General features: G+C 37.4%; 1 protein-coding gene across 1 annotated transcript in view; it reads left to right on the top strand.

Moving 5' to 3' along the window:
* Positions 1-18,325, top strand: part of CCDC141 (coiled-coil domain containing 141) — a 230,638-nt gene that overhangs the window by 196,556 nt on the left and 15,757 nt on the right. The window contains exons 18-21 of the mRNA XM_005675907.3: positions 7,245-7,385; positions 8,104-8,292; positions 9,640-9,823; positions 13,666-13,778. Of these exons, the coding sequence (XP_005675964.2) occupies positions 7,245-7,385; positions 8,104-8,292; positions 9,640-9,823; positions 13,666-13,778 (627 nt within the window). The remainder of the gene's footprint in view (positions 1-7,244; positions 7,386-8,103; positions 8,293-9,639; positions 9,824-13,665; positions 13,779-18,325) is intronic.

Raw genomic sequence — 18,325 nt, 5'->3', positions numbered from 1 at the left:
GCCTACCAGGCTCCTCAGTCCGTGGAATTTTCCAGGTAAGAGTACTGGAGTGGGTTGCCATTTCCTTCTCCAGGGGACCTTCCCAACCCAGGGATCAAACCCAGGTCTCCTGCACCACAGGCAAATGATATACCATAAATCAATATATTACAATACTTTTTTTTACATAAAAAATATAGTCAGGTACCCCATCAGAGAAGTAGGCCAAGCATTTGATTTTTTGAGTTAATTTTGAAACTCAGTATTTTGCTTCCAATGCATTTAAAGTGCTTCTTGAAGGTTCACTGACTTTGAACTGTCTACTAAAAAACACAACCTTCATACTGCCAGATTTTGTGGAGGTTTTTTCCACTCATTTCACACAAAGATATATTGGTATGCATGAATGTTAAATCTCACTATACATTTTCTTGCCTGGCAATATAAATAAGTTGTTAATACACAAAGCATTATAGATGTTCTTTGCCTTATTACATGACAGAACATCATCAGTTCCTTATTCTTTACACTTCTCTAGAAATTTAATAACTTAATATTAAGCATGTTTTCTTCTTGCAACCTGACCAAAAAATTTCCTTTACATTTACATTATGTTAATGGAAATTTGTCACTGGAATCTCATTATGGGTCACAAACAATTACCCTGCAGAGAAGAATAGTAATGACAGAATTGGGTTGGTATTCATTTTCTCAAAGTAAATTTTGCAAACAGAAGTTTTCATATAATTATGTTACTTCAGCCTGAAGTTTTTACACTGAACCAACATCTTACCCATCAGGAAAGAAATGGAATATATATATATATACACACACACATATATTAATATATATGTATGTATGTTTGTATGTATTCCATATGTCATAGTTTCTTGTTCCAGTAACACAGATTCTTTTATTCTTCTGTCATTTAGTTCCAAGGAAATAAGGCACATTAGCAGCAATAAGTTAGAATACAGGAATGCTGCTGCCATAGATACATACACAATGAATAACACTCAGTTCAGTTCAGTTGCTCAGTTGTGTCTGACTCTTTGCAACTCCATGGACTGCAGCATGCCAGGCCTCCCTGTCCATCACCAACTCACAGAGTTCACCCAAATTCATGTCTACTGAGTCAGTGATGCCATCCAGCCATCTCATCCTCTAGTCGTCCCCTTCTCCTTCTGCCCTCAATCCCTCCCAGCATCAGAGTCTTTTCCAATGAGTCAGCTCTTCGCATCAGGTGGCCAAAGTACTGGAGTTTCAGCTTCAACATCAGTCCTTCCAATGAATATTCAGGACTGATCTTCTTTAAGATGGACTTGTTGGGTCTCCTTGCAATCCAAAGGACTCTCAAGAGTCTTCTCCAACACCACAGTTCAAAAGCATCAATTCTTTGGTGCTCAGCTTTCTTTATAGTCCAACTCTCACATCCAATACATAACTACTGGTAAAACCATAGCCTTGACTAGATTGACCTTTGTTGGCAAAGTAATGTCTCTGCTTTTTAATATGCTGTCTAGGTTGGTCATAACTTTCCTGCCAAGGAGTAAGTGTCTTTTAATTTCATGGCTGCAATCACCATCTGCCATGATTTTGGAGCCCAGAAAAATAAAGTCTGACACTGTTTCCCCATCTATTTGCCATGAAGTGATGGGACCAGATGTCAAGATCTTAGTTTTCTGAATGTTGAGCTTTATGCCAACTTTTTCACTCTCCTCTTTCACTTTCATCAAGAGGCTCTTTAGTTCTTCTTTGCTTTCTGCCATAAGGGTGGTATCATCTGCATATCTGAGGTTATTGATATTTCTCCCAGCAATCTTGATTCCAGCTTGTGCTTCATCTAGCCCAGCATTTCTCGTGATGTACTCTGCATACACCTGACCTGCCTGACCTGCCTTTTGAGAAACCTGTATGTATGCAGGTCAGGAAGCAACAGTTAGAACTGGACATGGAACAACAGACTGGTCCCAAACAGGAAAAGGAGTATGTCAAGGCTGTATATTGTCACCCTGCTTATTTAACTTATATGCAGAGTACATCATGAGATGTACCAGTCCATCCTAAAGGAAATCAGTCCTGGTTGTTCATTGGAAGGACTGGTGTTGAACCTGAAACTCCAATATTTTGGCCACCTGACGTGAAGAGCTGACTCATTTGGAAAAACCCTGATGTTGGGAAAGATTGAAGGCAGGAGTAAAAGGGAACGACAGAGGATGAGATGGTTAGATGGCATCACCGACTCAATGGACATGAGTTTGGGTAAACTCTGGGAGTTGGTGATGGACAGGGAGGCCTGGCATGTTGTGGTTCATGGGGTCACGGAGTCGGACACGACTGAGCGACTGAACTGAACTGAACTGAACTCTGCATATAAGTTAGATAAGCATGGTGACAATACGCAGCCTTGATGTTCTCCTTTCCTTGCATTGTTGTTGTTTAGTTGCTAAGTCATGTCGGACTCTGTGTGTCGCTATGGTCTGTAGCCCACCAGTGTTCTCTGTCCATGGGATTTCCCGGGCAAGAATACTAGAGTGGGGTGCTGTTTCCTTCTTCAGGGCATCTTCCTGAGCCAGGTATCAAGCCCACATCTCCTACATTGGCAGGTGGGTTCTTATTACCACTGAGCCACCAGGGAAACCCTCTGACATTGTGTGGTTTTTGCTTTTGACAAATGACTACGGACAGCCACCAACTGGCAGGAAAGGAAGCAGAAAAGGAGGGCACAGATGAGGCAGCACTATGGAATAGTGCAGTTAATTACTATTTTTCAGATTGATGATCTTAATTCATCATTTTAAGGAAAAACTAAATTATCATCATTCAACTAATATTACTATGTGACTACTGTCTGCCAAGCCATAGAACACAACAGTCGTTAGGAAACTAATAGTTTAGGGCAACTTAAAGCCCAAGGGCCTTCACAATCACAACTGCTCATCACTAGGCCCCAGTGTGAGTCCATTTATGGTATTTATAAGAGGATAGAAAAGACTATAATTTGTTTTGAAATGTCCATTCCATTGGGTTAAAATCTGTTGGAAGTTTGGTGTTTAACAGTGGCAAAATTACTCTTCTTACTGTAGAAGATAAAAAGCTGAACTTTTCAAATCATGGTTATCATGTTCAGAAAATAAAATGTAAATATATTGTGAGCACACAAAACTTGCAGAGTGGATAAATAGCTATTACTGAGATATGCTGCCACCTGCAATTTGAAACGGAGCAATTGTCTCCTCTTTCCAAGCTGCCCCACTTTCTGCTTCTACAAGACTGGTCATAAGCTCAGGAAGACAGTCATGTGGTTGCTGAACAGGAGGAGGCCAAGAAAGTCTGGTCCTGAAATCTCTCCAGAACTAAAGCTAAAGTTACCATTAATAATTGTAGTAAGTCACTCAGGTTAAATTAGGAGTTTGGGGCCACTTCATTTCAAATGAAGCATCCCTGGGGTGTTATACATTATAGCCTTCTTTCTGTTACTGAAAATGAGCATCAGAAAACTTTTTTTTTTCCTGGAGTAGGCAAAATGGTAGGCAAAAAATAAAGCTCATGAAATGGACATTAAGAGAAATGGACTACTTGTTTTGTATTTTTGCTTCTGGCCAATCATGTGCCATAGTTCTAATGAAAGGCTTTTATTTTAAAGACATTGTCTTAGTTTTAAAATGTCCCATGTCCCATGTCCCACACGTAAATTGGCCTTGCCAACAACAGACTCACAAATAACGCATCCTTGTGCCAAATTTGCCTCAGCCAGCTTCGTCAAGACTAAAATAACAAGCCAGCCTCTTTGTTACCCATTTTGTTCCCTTTTGCTTCTTCCCTACGAAGTTTTGTTTATGTCTAACCCTGAGAGAAGTTTATTGCTCCCTGGGAAATTTGGTGAAGATGCTCATTGTGTTAGTTTCAAAAGAACTGCAGTTTTAAGTCTCAATGATTTTTTTTCTAATTGCAGCTATATTCCACAGCAACTACGGAGGAGCTGGACAAGTGGAAAGATAGGAAAATCACACTGTGCATTTGAAAAAGTACCTTTCTCCTGATTTTCTTAAGATTTTCAGAAATTTTATTAATACAAATTATAAAAACATTTAAATGTTTTGAATAGGGTAAACTTATCCTTGCCCCAAGGTTTGGGTGGTTTTCCTTCTTTCTGTGCTCTGGTTGAGCAGTTGTCTTGGCCATCTCCACCATTCCCCTTGCTGATCACCTAATAAAGTTTAAAACAGCTATATGCATGAACAATGACACCATAGCCGAGCAACCATGGCACTCAGTTTTTTTTTTTTAAATACATATAAACAAGTTATATGGATATTGGATGGGAAGTTAAGTTTTCATATAAGAATGCGCAGGTTAGAAAATTAGACATGGCTAGATTTTTTCTGAAAATCTGGTTGCTGAAGGTAATTCATGCTTGCTGCCTTCAACTTGTATCTGCAATAGTCCTGAATTTGAGCTGGGAAAGGTTCAGGATTTAAGTGGATTTCCAGTGGGACCAAAAGAGAGAAGTGCCAGCAAGTTTGTCAAAGATCATAAGTCAGAAAGAACTGATCCCGTTTCACATACCCATAGCACCATGAACATTCTTTGGCCTTATAAGTCATCTTCAGTGAAAGTACATACATTCTGAGGCAAACAGAAATAAAATTACACTTATCATTACAAATTTCTTAATCCAAGGTAAACTTTAAATGATATCACTTAGAATTAAAAGGTTAAGGCTCAGCCTTTCTTCATTTATCACATAGTTTTCAAATAGATGTTGATTTTTTTCCCATTTAAACAAGTGGGCATAACTCAGTGGTTATCAGGTTGATAACAGAGTCCCTCTTCCTTTGTCCAGACTGAAGTTTATAATATATGTTATGATACAGCCATGGGGAAAAAAAAAGAATATAAAATTTTGTTTTCCAATGGATACATGTTAGTGACTGTACATATTTTTCCTTTCTTTTTATTTTACTTTATTTATTGTTATTAAAAATAAAAATTGTGTTTTTAACTGTAGTGAATGACACATAACATAAAGTTTACCATCTTAACCCTTTTAGGAGTACATATAAGTGATCTGCTGGAGAAGGAAATGGCAATCCACTCCAGTACTATTGCCTGGAAAATCCCATGGACAGAGGAGCCTGATAGGCTACAGTCCACGGGGTTGCAAAGAGTTGAACAAGACTGAGCGACTTCATTCATTCATTCATTCATAAGTGATTTTAGGGCATTCACATTGTTGTACTACTATGTCTTCATATCTTAACCTCATAAAATTGTCCTCATTTGTGGTTTCCCACTAATGTCAAACACACACATTTTAATACATCCACTGTCAAAAAATTTAAACATGAATTGTTTATTTTGTAAACATATCAGCTGAATATTATCTTTTAAATATTTTTTCTGAGTTCTAATGGAGGAATAATTTTCAAGTTTTGAAGTTATAATTCTTTCCACTCCTTAATAATATTATTGATTTATCCATTGGAATATTTTATGTAGTCTCTGTGCTTGTAATTTAAAGCTAATGCTCAATACTTTTATTTATCATATAAACAACACTGATGCAGTGTAGGTAGAGCAAATGCAAAAATTGAATCAATATAATAATTTCCATGTATGCAGTTAGGGCTTTATCAATTGTTCTTTTCAGAAAGTGGAAAAGGCAATGGCAACCCACTCTAGTACTCTTGCCTGGAAAATCCCATGGACGGAGGAGCCTGGTGGGCTGCTGACTATGGGGTCGCACAGAGTCGGACATGACTGAAGCGGCTTAGCAGCAGCAGCAGTTTTCAGAAAGTGTTAAATATCAAGGTTTTGTCTTTATAATATGCAGAATTTGAAATAAGAATTGAAAAGATGAGTGTTTTCTCCAGGCAGATAGTTTTTCTGCATTTTAAACCTAAAATCCAGCATGTGCACAACTGTTATTCCCTCCCAAATAATTTACTTGCTGTCATTGAAAAGAAGTTTAATGTTTTCCTGACTTCTTGTCATAGCTCAAATTTATCAACCATGACATTGTTCATTCTTGGCTGTTCAGTGCTCCCATGTAATCTGAGATGCTTTATATTTTCTCTGTACTCCTCTTTGCTGACATTATAGAGTGAGTTTCCTGTCAATGTGTTTATCCTTCTTGAATCTGCAGAAGGGCACAGAAAGCAGTGTGGTTAATTGAACTAGACTGCTTAGAATTTTGCTTCACTGATAGAGCTGAACTGTTTGTTTTTGAGAAAGTCATCATCTATGCCCTGTTTCCAGTGTACGGCCACGCACTCTGTTCATGCACAAGTTAGCATCGCCACCATGGGCAACAACTGTCACTTTGCATTCCATTTATGAAGGCTCTCTGAAGTTAATGATTTATTTCTAAGAAGTAAATCTCTTCTGGAAACTGTCTGTGAAAAATGATTTTTAATTGGATTTGAACAAATACAGCCCTTTTCCTACTGACTCTCATACTGGGTCCCCTTTTCTACCTCATTAATGTCCTCACTGGGCTAAATGTTAACACACCATTGACATCTGCAACATGAACAGCTCCTGGGGGACTTAATAAGTTTATTCATGATAACTGTAAGAGCACTGGAATATGGAAGGATCTGAGACAAATATTAGCGCAGAGAGACTAGAATGAGTTGTAAAATAATGTCAGATAAATACAAATAAAATTAGAGTTGTTAAAAATCTATCACATATTAAAATCATTCTTGTTTGAAGGCCAAAGGATGTTCTATAACAGTAATCCTAATTACAAATTACAAATCAAAAAATACTAAGAGCAATTTATAATTACCTATACTTGGGGAACAGAGAAGGCAATGGCACCCCACTCCAGCACTCTTGCCTGGAAAATTCTATGGACAGAGGAGCTGCAGTCCATGGGGTTGCTAAGAGTCGGACACAACTGAGCGACTTCACTTTCACTTTTCACTTTCATGCATTGGAGAAGGAAATGGCACCCCACTCCAGTGTTCTTGCCTGGAGAATCCCAGGGATGGGAGAACCTGATGGGCTGCCGTCTCTGGGGTCGCACAGAGTCAGACATGACTGAAGCAACTTGGCAGCAGCAGCAGCATACTTGGGGAATATGTTTAAATTCACATTATATATTCACTTAGCAGACTTGCTTTCTATTTAAAATCACTTTGAATACATTTCAAAGGTTATGAAGATTTTGAAGTACAGATATCTTGATTTATTGCAAATGAATATCAATGTTCTCATTTTAAGGAAATCACCGGTTTCTTTTTATTGAACTGTAGCTCAAAGAATCATTCAAAGAAATAAAAAAGAAATTCAACAATCTGAAGTTTAATTACACTAAGAAAAATGAAAAAGCTCGAAATCTAAAAGCTCTCAAATATCAAATTCAACAAGTGGATATATATGCTGAAAAACTACAGGTAATGAGAAGATACTTGTATATGTGTGTGTCTGTGTATGCTACAATTATTGCAAATTTATTTTGCATTTCAATTCTAAATGCCTAACCCTTAAGCTTTTTTTATACCATTAGAACTGAAAAGATAGTTTTTAGTTTTTATAACAATTAGGTGCTTCAAGTAAAATACATAATTTATTGATTTATCTCTTGAAGCAGCTCTAGAATGATCTCTGCCAAACCTATCCAGCCTTATTGCTCCCATTCTCCCTGCTACACACACACAAACACACACACACACACACCTCCTATACATCCCTTTTTCTTTCCTTGCACCCACCTATATCAGGAGCTTCTTCCGCTGTTCCTGCAGGCCCTAATACCTTTCCTGATTATTGCTTATGCTGGCTAATTTGATTGCTTTCTCAGGAGACAGTGAGCTGAGTACAATAAAATATTTGATTTTATGGTCTTTGTCTTTTTTAAACAATCATAGCATTCTCAAACTATGGAATAGATCCTGGTGTAGAGTAAATTTTCTCTATGTTTGCTGAATGCTGAATCAATAAACTATCTGAAAGGAAACCTATTCTTTCCAAAATGTGTTTTAATAATTATAATTTTAACATATTAAATGAAGGATGCTATAAAAATTTTTCGAAGTTTTTCCCCCAATATTTAATTATTAACTAGCTGAGTAAATAAAAACTGACTGTCATTAAAAAAATTTTTCTGCCCAGGCTTTGAAAAGGAAAATGGAAAAAGTTGAGAATAAAACTTCTTTCTTAAATTATCCAAATAATAACGTGAATATCCTTTTGGAAGCCATGAGGGATTTGCAGAAGCATGTGGATGAATTTGACAAAGTTGTAACAGATTACAGGAAGAATTTGGACCTGACCGAGCATCTCCAGGAGTTGATAGAAGAGGTATTCTCTTCTTGTTGTCATGTTATCTGTATTGCAATTATTTTTTAAATTTCTCTGTTGCTTAGAACAACACTGCATTAGCTATTACTGTCATTAAATTTGTGCATCATGCTCCTTTTCATGATTATATCCTTAGGATAATTTCCTAATGCAGAATTGCTGTACCAAAGGGGTCATGTTACACGGTTTTGATTGTATTGTCCAGTTGCTCTTTGGAAAGATTTTACTAATTTAACTCTTCTTACCAGCAACATACGAGAAATTCTCATTTCTCCAAAACCTCGTCAACTCAAGATGTTTAATCATCATGGAGCTAATTATATTCACTGTTGAGTGTCTGCTAAAATAATCAATAATGACTTATTTCACAGAATTTGAGAATGTTTAGGGAGAAAATTGCTGATTGGATTTTTCAGGTATAAAAATTCTTATTGGTATTATTTCATTTTTATCAAGAGGATAAATGGCAAAGTATACATAAATTATATGAAATTGCCAAGGTAAAGTCATTATTTGTACACTTCATAGTGAAGAAACTCTACACTTGAAGATCTTGAGCATTTTTTGTAGACCATAATTCTGAGTTACAAAACATCTCTCTTTCCCACTAATGCAATAGAGCTTTTAGATTTAACACCACATTAGGAGGATTGGAATGATCATTCTACCATATCTGATGTATAGGTTTGCTGTACTTCTATGGCACTTATTTAAAGCCAACTCCTAACAGAGTCATGTGTTTCTATTTCTCACTCAGCATAAGTGCTTCTGGCCTTGGTCAGACACATTTCTTCCATCACAGTTATTTATTTTTAGTGAGAAACTGTCTCAATTCTCCACTATGCTTTGAAAATATGACTATTTTCTATCAAGAAAAGGTCAAATGCTATTCTTCAAATGATATTTCCTCCATCTACAGACTAAGTCTTATTCCTAAAAGAATTTATTTGTTGGAGTGTGATTTGGGCAATACTTTATCCATATATTGTTAATGATTTCAATTAAATAGGCTGGATTTTGTGTGTGTGAGCTTTTTCTTACCTTTAGCTGATATTTGGATTCTTTTTAGTGCCATATGCTTTTTTTAGAATGTAAGTTCTTGTAAGTCTGAAACTTTTCTCTTAGGAATTATATTTCAGGCAAATCTAAGAAAGCAGACAAATCAAATTGATTTCCATACTTTCTTATCTGACTCTAATTTCCAACTGCAAAAGTATATGATTATGCTGTGATGTTTCATTTCTTAGGACTTAAAAAGAGTTCACATTAATCACTTCAGTGGGCAAAATGAAGAAATTTGGGAGGATGGTGTCTCTTTAATCTGTGCTTTCTCCCATTTTAATTTAGTGTCACTTTTGGTATGAAGATGCAAGTGCCACAGTTGTAAGAGTTGGAAAGTATTCCACAGAGTGCAAGACCAAGGAAGCAGTGGAGATCCTCCACCAGCAGTTCAAAAAGTTTATCACACCCTCAGTGCCTCAGCAAGAAGAAAGGATTCAGGAGATCAGTGACCTCGCTCAGCGCTTATACGGTGACGTCTCTTTTAAGATACCCATTGATTCACCACTGGACAAATTTCTAGTGAACCTAGCAGACAGCAGAGCATGGCAAGCCCTCAGGGTCCTCACTACGCCAGCCTATTCTGGGAAAAGGTTCGAGATAAGAGCAAAAGTGAATAATAGGGAATAGAGGAAGAACTCCTGGCTGCAGGAGATGAAAGCATGCGGATTTTTAATGACCATTTGTAGGCCCTCCTTCTCTCTTCCCTTTCTCCCCCATTAAAACCAGAATAGTACTCAGCTTATGTAGACAAAAATGAAATCTAATTTCGATTAGAGTGAGTCCTCAAAACTATACACAGCTCCCATAGTCCTTGAAGTAGGGAGAAAGCTAAGACTAAGGTCTACAGCCCTCATGTTTCTATGAGGATTAAGGTTTGTGGATGTAAGAAAGGGCTGGAGGGTCTTCCCCTGTCTTCCTCTCATTTGTGGAATAAATAATGCTTGTGTGCTAAGTCATGTCTGACTCTTTGCAACCCTATGAACTGTAGCCTACCAGGCTCCTCTGCCCATGGGATTCTCCAGGCAAAAATACTGGAGTGGGTTGCCATTACCTCCTCCAGGGGATCTTCCCGATGCAGGGATCAAACCCATATCTCTGGTGTCTCCTGCATTGTAGGCAGATTCTTTACCATTGAGCCACCTGGGAAGCCCTCTGGAATAAATGGGAGAATTCAAATCATCATCTCACGGATTGTGCTTTCCTCTTCTCCATGACTGTTGGTCTGACAAGCCTTTCCATGTGAAGAAGGCCCCCATTTAAAATGCTCCTTTGAGGGTGACAGTCCTTGAGGGTGCAAGAAGAATAATTTCATGAATTCCTTGACACTGTTAACTACAAGGTAATTAACACGAGTAATTCCTAGTGGCAGAGCAAACATAGCCCCCAAAGATGGAGCAACAGTGCTTCATGTGGCTGCCCACAGCTGCTGCCTGGTGGATAATCTGTCTTGTTACATGAAGCACTCACTCTCCGTGGATAGCTATAAAAATTTTCTAGAACAGCATCTATTGCATTAGCTAATACTAAATTAAATGAGAATGAATTAGTAATAATTTTCCAAAGGAAATGGTAAATACATAAAAATAATAAAATATGAATTGAAAAATCAAAGGAAACTAACGTTATGTTTCATTCCTACTGTATAAGTGTACTAAAAAAATTTTGGAGGCACTCCATTCCCGTGAAGTGGTTTATGTTTTCTTCAGGTATTATATTTTTTTACACTGTAGCATAATTACCTTTTCATTTGTCTGTCTTCTCAACTGAGCATAAGCTCCTTGAGGGTAAGAGAAATATATTTTATCACTAGGTTTAAGTGCCTATTGAAGTTCAGCACAAAGATCCCATAAAAATTGCGATTATCCTCCTGTCTTGCAAAATCCCATTTTCTGCCTTGGTGGTATTCTTGGCCTTATCACCAACTGACATATTGTACGGTTATATGTGGTCGCCTGGCTCTCCTTACTGAAGTATAAGTTCCTTGAGAAAAGGGATTTTGCCTTTTAATTCACTGCTTAATAAGTGCTTAACAATTATTTGATGACTAAATGATCACTGAATGAATAAATGAACAGCATGAGTTTTCATCTGTTCCGTTTGGAAGCTATGCATTTTTTAGAATTTGCATCAGGTAAGATACTTAAGGAATAGTATAGCATCTTACATCATTATTGAACCTAGAATTTTAATACAAATAAATTTATCTCAAAAAGTTTTTTCAGTACCTATTACGTACTTTGTTCTGTCACCAAGCCATGTCTGACTCTTTGCGACCCTGCGGACTGCAGCACACCAAGCTTCCCTGTTGTTCACTGTCTCCTGGAGTTTCCTCAAACTCATGTCTATTGAGTCAGTGATGCCATCCAACCATCTCATCCTCTGTCATCCACTTCTCCTCCTGCCCTCATTCAGGGTCTTTTCCAGGGAGTTAGTTCTTCACATCAGGTGGCCAAAGTATTGGAGCTTCAGCTTCAGCAACAGTCCTTCCAATGAATATTCAGGGTTGATTTCCTTTAGGATTGACTGATTTTATCTCCTTTCTGTCCAAATGGACTCTCAAGAGTCTTCTCCAGCACCACAGTTCAAAAGCTTCAATTCTTTGATGCTCAGCCTTCTTTATGGTCCAGCTCTCACATCTGCACATGACTGCTGAAAAAACCACAGCTTTCACTATACAGACCTTGTCAGCAAAGTGATGTCTCTGCTTTTTGATATGCTGTCTAGGTTTGCCACAGCTTTTCTTCCAAGGAGCAAGTGTCTTTTAATTTCAAGGCTGCAGTCACTGTCTGCAGTGATTTTGGAGCCCAAGAAAATAAAGTTTGCCACTGTTTCCATTTTTCCCCATCAATTTACCATAAAGTGATGGGACTGGATGCCATGATCTTAGTTTTTTGAATGTTGAGTTTTAAGGCAGCTTTTTCACTCTCCTCTTTCACCTTTATCAAGAGGTTCTTTAGTTCCTCTTCACTTTCTGCCGTTAGGTGATATTATGGAGCTGTGATTGATATAAAGACCTATACAACCCATTTCCATCATTCAGGAATCCACAGTCTGTGCCTAGAAGTCACAGTATGGTAAACGCAGTGAGAAAGGCCTGAAATGTGTGTTTGCCAGAACTGCCATAACCAAATGTCATATGCTGGGTAGCTTAAATCACAAAAATTGATTTCTTCAAAGTTCTAGAGGCTGGAAGTCTAAGATCAAGGGGCTCAATGAGTTGGTTTTTACCAAGGCTTCTCTTTTCTTGCTCCCTCTTCACGTAGGCATCCCTCTGTGCACAAGCACCCCAGGTTCTCTGATCTTCTCTTAAGGACACCAGTCATAATGAATTGGCACCCCACCCTCGTGGCCTCTTTTTAACTTTATCTACCTTTAAAGACCTCATCTCCAAATAATGTTACATTCTGAGATCCTGGAGGTTGAGTTTTCAATGTATGAATTTTAGGTGAGAAGCAATTCAGTCTATAACAATGTATAATACCATTTCAGTCTGAGCTGTGGAGTCCAGTAGTCCAATTAAATTTCTGCTCTTTCAATTATTGTCTGGGTTACCTGAAGAGGCTCTTTTGAGCCTGGGATTCTTCATTTGGACAATGCAATAGAACCTTCTAGGGGAAGATTTTGTTAGCTAATGCATATAAAGTGCCTAGCCATAGGCAAATAAGATGCACTCACTACACAATAGATACTTGTATTATTACTCCAGTAGGGAGAGGAAAGTCCAGTTGGGAAAGATGAAGAATATTTCCACAAAGATCTTGACATTGGAGGTAGACCTTGAAGAGTGAGTAGGATTTATCCCAACAGAGACAGGGGTATGGGTATTCTTTCCCCATACAGGAAAGAATAGTCAGTGGTTGTGGGGAGTTTGAGAGAAAAGTTGCTATTTCAGTGTGGTCAGATATTAAGTATGTGAAGGAATTAGGAAGATATATTTTTGAGAGAGGCAGGTCGAAACTATATCACAGAGGGCCTTGACTGTGTACTTTCCAGATAGTGAAGAACAGATGAATGTTTTGAAAAGGAGAAAAGAGGTTAGAGTGGAGCTTTATGAATATTAATATAACAACACTATTTAGGTTACATAAGAGGGACATGGTACAGCAAATGTAACCATTTTTCTAGAATACTTGGTTTTTCCAATGATGCTTTTGTCTATTCAACAAGTATTTAGTAAGTGCTTATTATCTATAGGCCCAGTGTCAGACACTGGGATAAATTGATGAGATTAATTTATGGGATTTAGCCTGGGATTTTTTTTCTGCTAAGGATTTGACCTCTAAAAATGGTTTTAACCCTTCTTCTCCCCAGGTTTTGAAGAAGGGCAGAAATATGCTGAGAAAATAGTGGCCAAACACAAAGAAGTTCTTGAATCTGTCACTGAATTATGTAGCTCTCTCACAGAGCTTGAAGAAAAGCTGAAGGTAATTGCTTCTTACCAGAATATGTATGTTTACAAGATATAAATTAAAATGTGTGGATTGAGTGTCTTCTGGTGCAAAGACGTTCTAATGCAAATCCTCAAGGGACATAATGTGCACATTTGTTTCCCAGCTTTCTAACACAATTACTTGGTTGTTTTTAATAGTTAATTCTGTTTCTTTCCCATCACTGTGGACAAAAATATTGCTGAGAAGGAGAGTTAAGCACAATTAAGGTGTCTCATTTACATTTTCATGGATCATATCCTAATGGATAAATGTGTGCCATTATAATCAAAGTCTATATTGTTGTTAAGTTGCTTAGTCAGTATCCTTATGTTTTCATTCATAAATAATGAACATAAGTTATTGTATTCTCTTCCAAATTGTGGCCCCAGAGAAAATAAAACTAATCTTCAGGGATTATAGTCATTGAACATTTAGCTTAATGGAAATATTAAACTAATCATTAGCATCTTTCATGGAATAATAAAATTGATGGTAAAAATAGGAACTATGTTTATGATTTGTCTAGGTAAAATCCAGTTAAAATATAGAAATGTATGAATATACATGCATACATACATACCTATGTATGTATACACACACATGTATTTTTTTGTCTTTGTCATTTCCAAGCTGATTTCATTAGTGCTCTTTTCATAACTGACTGAAAGAACCAGTTATTTAGGATTGAAACAGTGGTAAGGTAATTAAGAGCACAGACTCTAGGGTAAAACACAGCCACCTAGGACTACCAGCTCTCCAAATTATTGTATTTATGAATGGGGATTTAATCTATTAAGGGTATATTTCTTAATGACCCTGAGTCTCTGTTTCCTGATCCATAAAATGCAGGAAATAGAGGAAGCTAATCACAGGGTAGCTCTGAGTACTGAATGTGAAGACACCTATGATTATCGGTGGGATTTCTGTTGGTATGGAGACATAATGGTGCTCTTGCAGTTTGGAGCAGAATTATATTTATTTTCAGCAAGTATTTTTTCTGTATGAATTGCCATGTCAGATATTTGAGTAACATTCTGTTCAAAATAGTTTGCTAAACTTTTAATTCAGTGGGCATCCAATCAAATTGTTGTTTTTTTCTTTGGTTGAGAATCTACATTTTTCCATTTTTACCATTTTAAATAACACTATAGTGAACATCTTTGTACATGAAACTTTTTTCTTTTTTTTATTATTGTATTATTATTACACAAAAATTCTTTGCTTTCCATAAATGTTTTGCAATTATAATGCCATCAGTAATGTATGAATGCACCTTACATTTTATACTATCTTTTTCAAAATTTTTCATTTCCTCCTCACCTTTACTCCAACCCCTGAGGATGTGTCTCTTCTGACTTTTGAAACACAGCCCAAAAAATAATTGCTCTTTTTCACTCTTTGCTGCTGTCTATGGCATTTTTCCCATTTATATTGTACATCTCCAAGTGAGCTCCACTTAAAACATATGCTCTCTTAAAGAGATACCCCTTTCCAGCTCTTCATCTTCATGCTATTCTTCCTGAAAGCTGTTTCCACTCTCGGCCTCCTTCCACTTTCCCCCTTCCTCCCACACCCCCTGGAGTCAGAGTTGTACCCTCTCTTTCTCATTCCCAACCTTCCACTGGATTATCTTTTGCTAGTCAGGAGCCCCCTACTTACTGACTCCTGCTAGATAATACTGCTAGTGCCATTTTTAAATTCAAAACACCTCCCTACAAACTCTTCTTTGCTTACGAAATGAAGTTCAGACTCAAGGTTTTCCAGTGTTCTGGAACTGATTGTCTTTCCAAACCATTGTGCTTCTCCAGGCATTATTGGTTCCTACCTCAGCGGTCTCCTACCCCACACTCCCAAGTCTGCTTCTAAATTTTACAGTCGTCCCTCATATCCACAGTTTTGCTTTCCTCAGTTTGGGGTACCTGAAGTTAACCTCAATCAGAAAATATTAAATGAAAAACTCTAAAAGTAAATATTTTTTATGTTTTGAATTATGAGAGGCCATATTCACATAACTTTTATTACAATATATTGCTATACTTGTTATGTTTTATGATCACTGTTATTAATCACTTACCCTACCTAATTTCAGAGAAGGCAATGGCACCTCACTCCAGTGTTCTTGTCTGGAGAGTCCCAGGGATGGAGGAGCCTGGTGGGCTGCTGTCTATGGGGTCGCACAGAGTCGGACATGACTGAAGTGACTTAGCAACAGCAGCTACCTAATTTATAAATTAAACTCTATCATGGATATATATGTACTGGAAAAAAATGTAGTAACATATACGTAGTATTTTCTGCAGTTTCAGGCATCCACTATGGGTCTTGGAATGTATCTTCTACACATAAAGGCGGAGTACTGTAGTTCACGTACATGACCTTCCATCTCTCTTATCTAAATTGTTCTCTCAAGGCCAAACCCAAATATCACCTCCTGCATAAGTCCTCCCTTAGCTGCGTCACTCCCTCTCTGATCTGCTGTAGCACCAGTGCCCCTTCCTACCGTAATCATGGCATATATCTACCTTGCTCATCCAGCCACTCTCCTAGACTATGATGAGGAAACCCCGTTCAGTTCAGCATCCCACACAACATTTAACAATATGCTTTTCCTAAAACAGGTTTTCCATAAAGGTTTTGGCATTTATAGTAAACACCCAAAGGATTGGTACAGAAAAAGAAAAAAATCATTCAGTAGCTCAGAAAAGTTTGATTTGGGTGGATATAGAAATGAGGAAGGGCCTCTATGGCAAGAGAAACAGGCATCAGCATTGCCCTTAGAAGTTACAGCTTGAACAAAATCCTGCCAAAGGATGCTAACACTTTACAGATGTTTCTATGAGAACATAAATGTCTGAGGGGTTTTTTTTAATATTTATTTTTACTTTATTTTACTTTACAATACTGTATTGGTTTTGCCATACATTGACGTGAATCCACCACAGGTGTACATGCGTTCCCAACATGAACCCCCCTCCCACCTCCCTCCCCATAACATCTCTCTGGGTCATCCCTGTGCACCAGCCCCAGGCATGTTGTATCCTGCATCAGACATAGGTTGACTCTATGGCTCTCTTTTGCAGGAGTTCATGAGAAAAGCAGGCCTGGAAATCCCTGTCAAGGTTAAAATAGTGATAATAATCCTTTATCTTTGTGTAGAATTTTGATATTTACAGAGGATTTTCATAAATATTACTTCAGTGTTTTCCAAATAACCTTGTGATGGTAATAAGGTAGATGTTGTTTTCTTTGTTTAAAAAATCAGAGAGGGTAAAAATGCTTTATCTGAGGACTCACACTCAGTAGTGGTGGCTCTGGAGTAGGACTTTGGGAAGAATTCAAAATCTAGTATTCCTTCCACAACTGTCACTTTATTGCATTTTTTGTTAAAGTACAGTTGTTTTACAATATCATGTTATTTTCAGGTGGCACAGTGATTCAGATATACACGCACACACATATGTATTCCTTTTGAGATTCTTTTTCCTTATAGGTTGGTACAAACTATTGAGTATAGTTCCCTGTGACATATAACAGGTCTGTGTTACTTATTGATTTTATGTATAGTAATTAACCATAAGTTTGCTTTGCATGTTTGTAAACCTCTTTCTGTTGTGTAAATAAGTTCATTTATATAATTTTTTTTCATATTCCACATATAAATGATATCATATGATATTTGTCTTTCTCTGTCTGGTTTACTTCACTTACTATGATAATCTGTAGGTCCATCCATGTTGCTGCAAATGGCATGATTTTGCATATATGTACCACGTCTTATTTATTCATTCATTTGTCAGGGGTCATTTAGGTTGCTTCCTTGTCTTGGCTATTGTAAATAGTTCTGTAATGAATGTTGGAGTGCATGTATCTTTTTGAATTATGGTTTTCTTTGGTTATGTGCCCAGGAGTGGGATTGCTGGATCAATTGATATTTCTACTTTTAGTTTTTTAAGAACCCTCCATACTGTTCTCCATAGTGGTTGTACTAATTTGCATCCCACTTTGGAATTAGGTATAGAGTATATACCAAAGCAGAGTAATTTATCAAATAACGTAAACCAGTGTAAGTTTTAGAGTTAGAAGTAAGAGCTGAATCTCCCCAGTAAATGTCTGCCCAAATGCTTTGAGTTGATGTAACATGTACACTTTGAGAAGTATGCCTGTTTCTCCAGAATTGAAAGAGACACATGTACCCCAATGTTCATCGCAGCACTGTTTATAATAGCCAGGACATGGAAACAACCTAGATGTCCATCAGCAGATGAATGGATAAGAAAGCTGTGGTACATATACACAATGGAGTATTACTCAGCCGTTAAAAAGAATTCATTTGAATCAGTTCTGATGAGATGGATGAAACTGGAGCCAATTATACAGAGTAAAGTAAGCCAGAAAGAAAAACACCAATACAATATACTAACACATATATATGGAATTTAGGAAGATGGCAATGACGACCCTGTATGCAAGACAGGAAAAAAGACACAGATGTGTATACCGGACTTTTGGACTCAGAGGGAGAGGGAGAGGGTGGGATGATT

Source organism: Capra hircus, chromosome 2 (genome assembly GCF_001704415.2).
Source record: "Capra hircus breed San Clemente chromosome 2, ASM170441v1, whole genome shotgun sequence".
Taxonomy (NCBI): domain Eukaryota; kingdom Metazoa; phylum Chordata; class Mammalia; order Artiodactyla; family Bovidae; genus Capra; species Capra hircus.
Note: the sequence above shows the minus strand (reverse complement) of the source record. Positions and strands in the feature narration are given on the sequence as shown.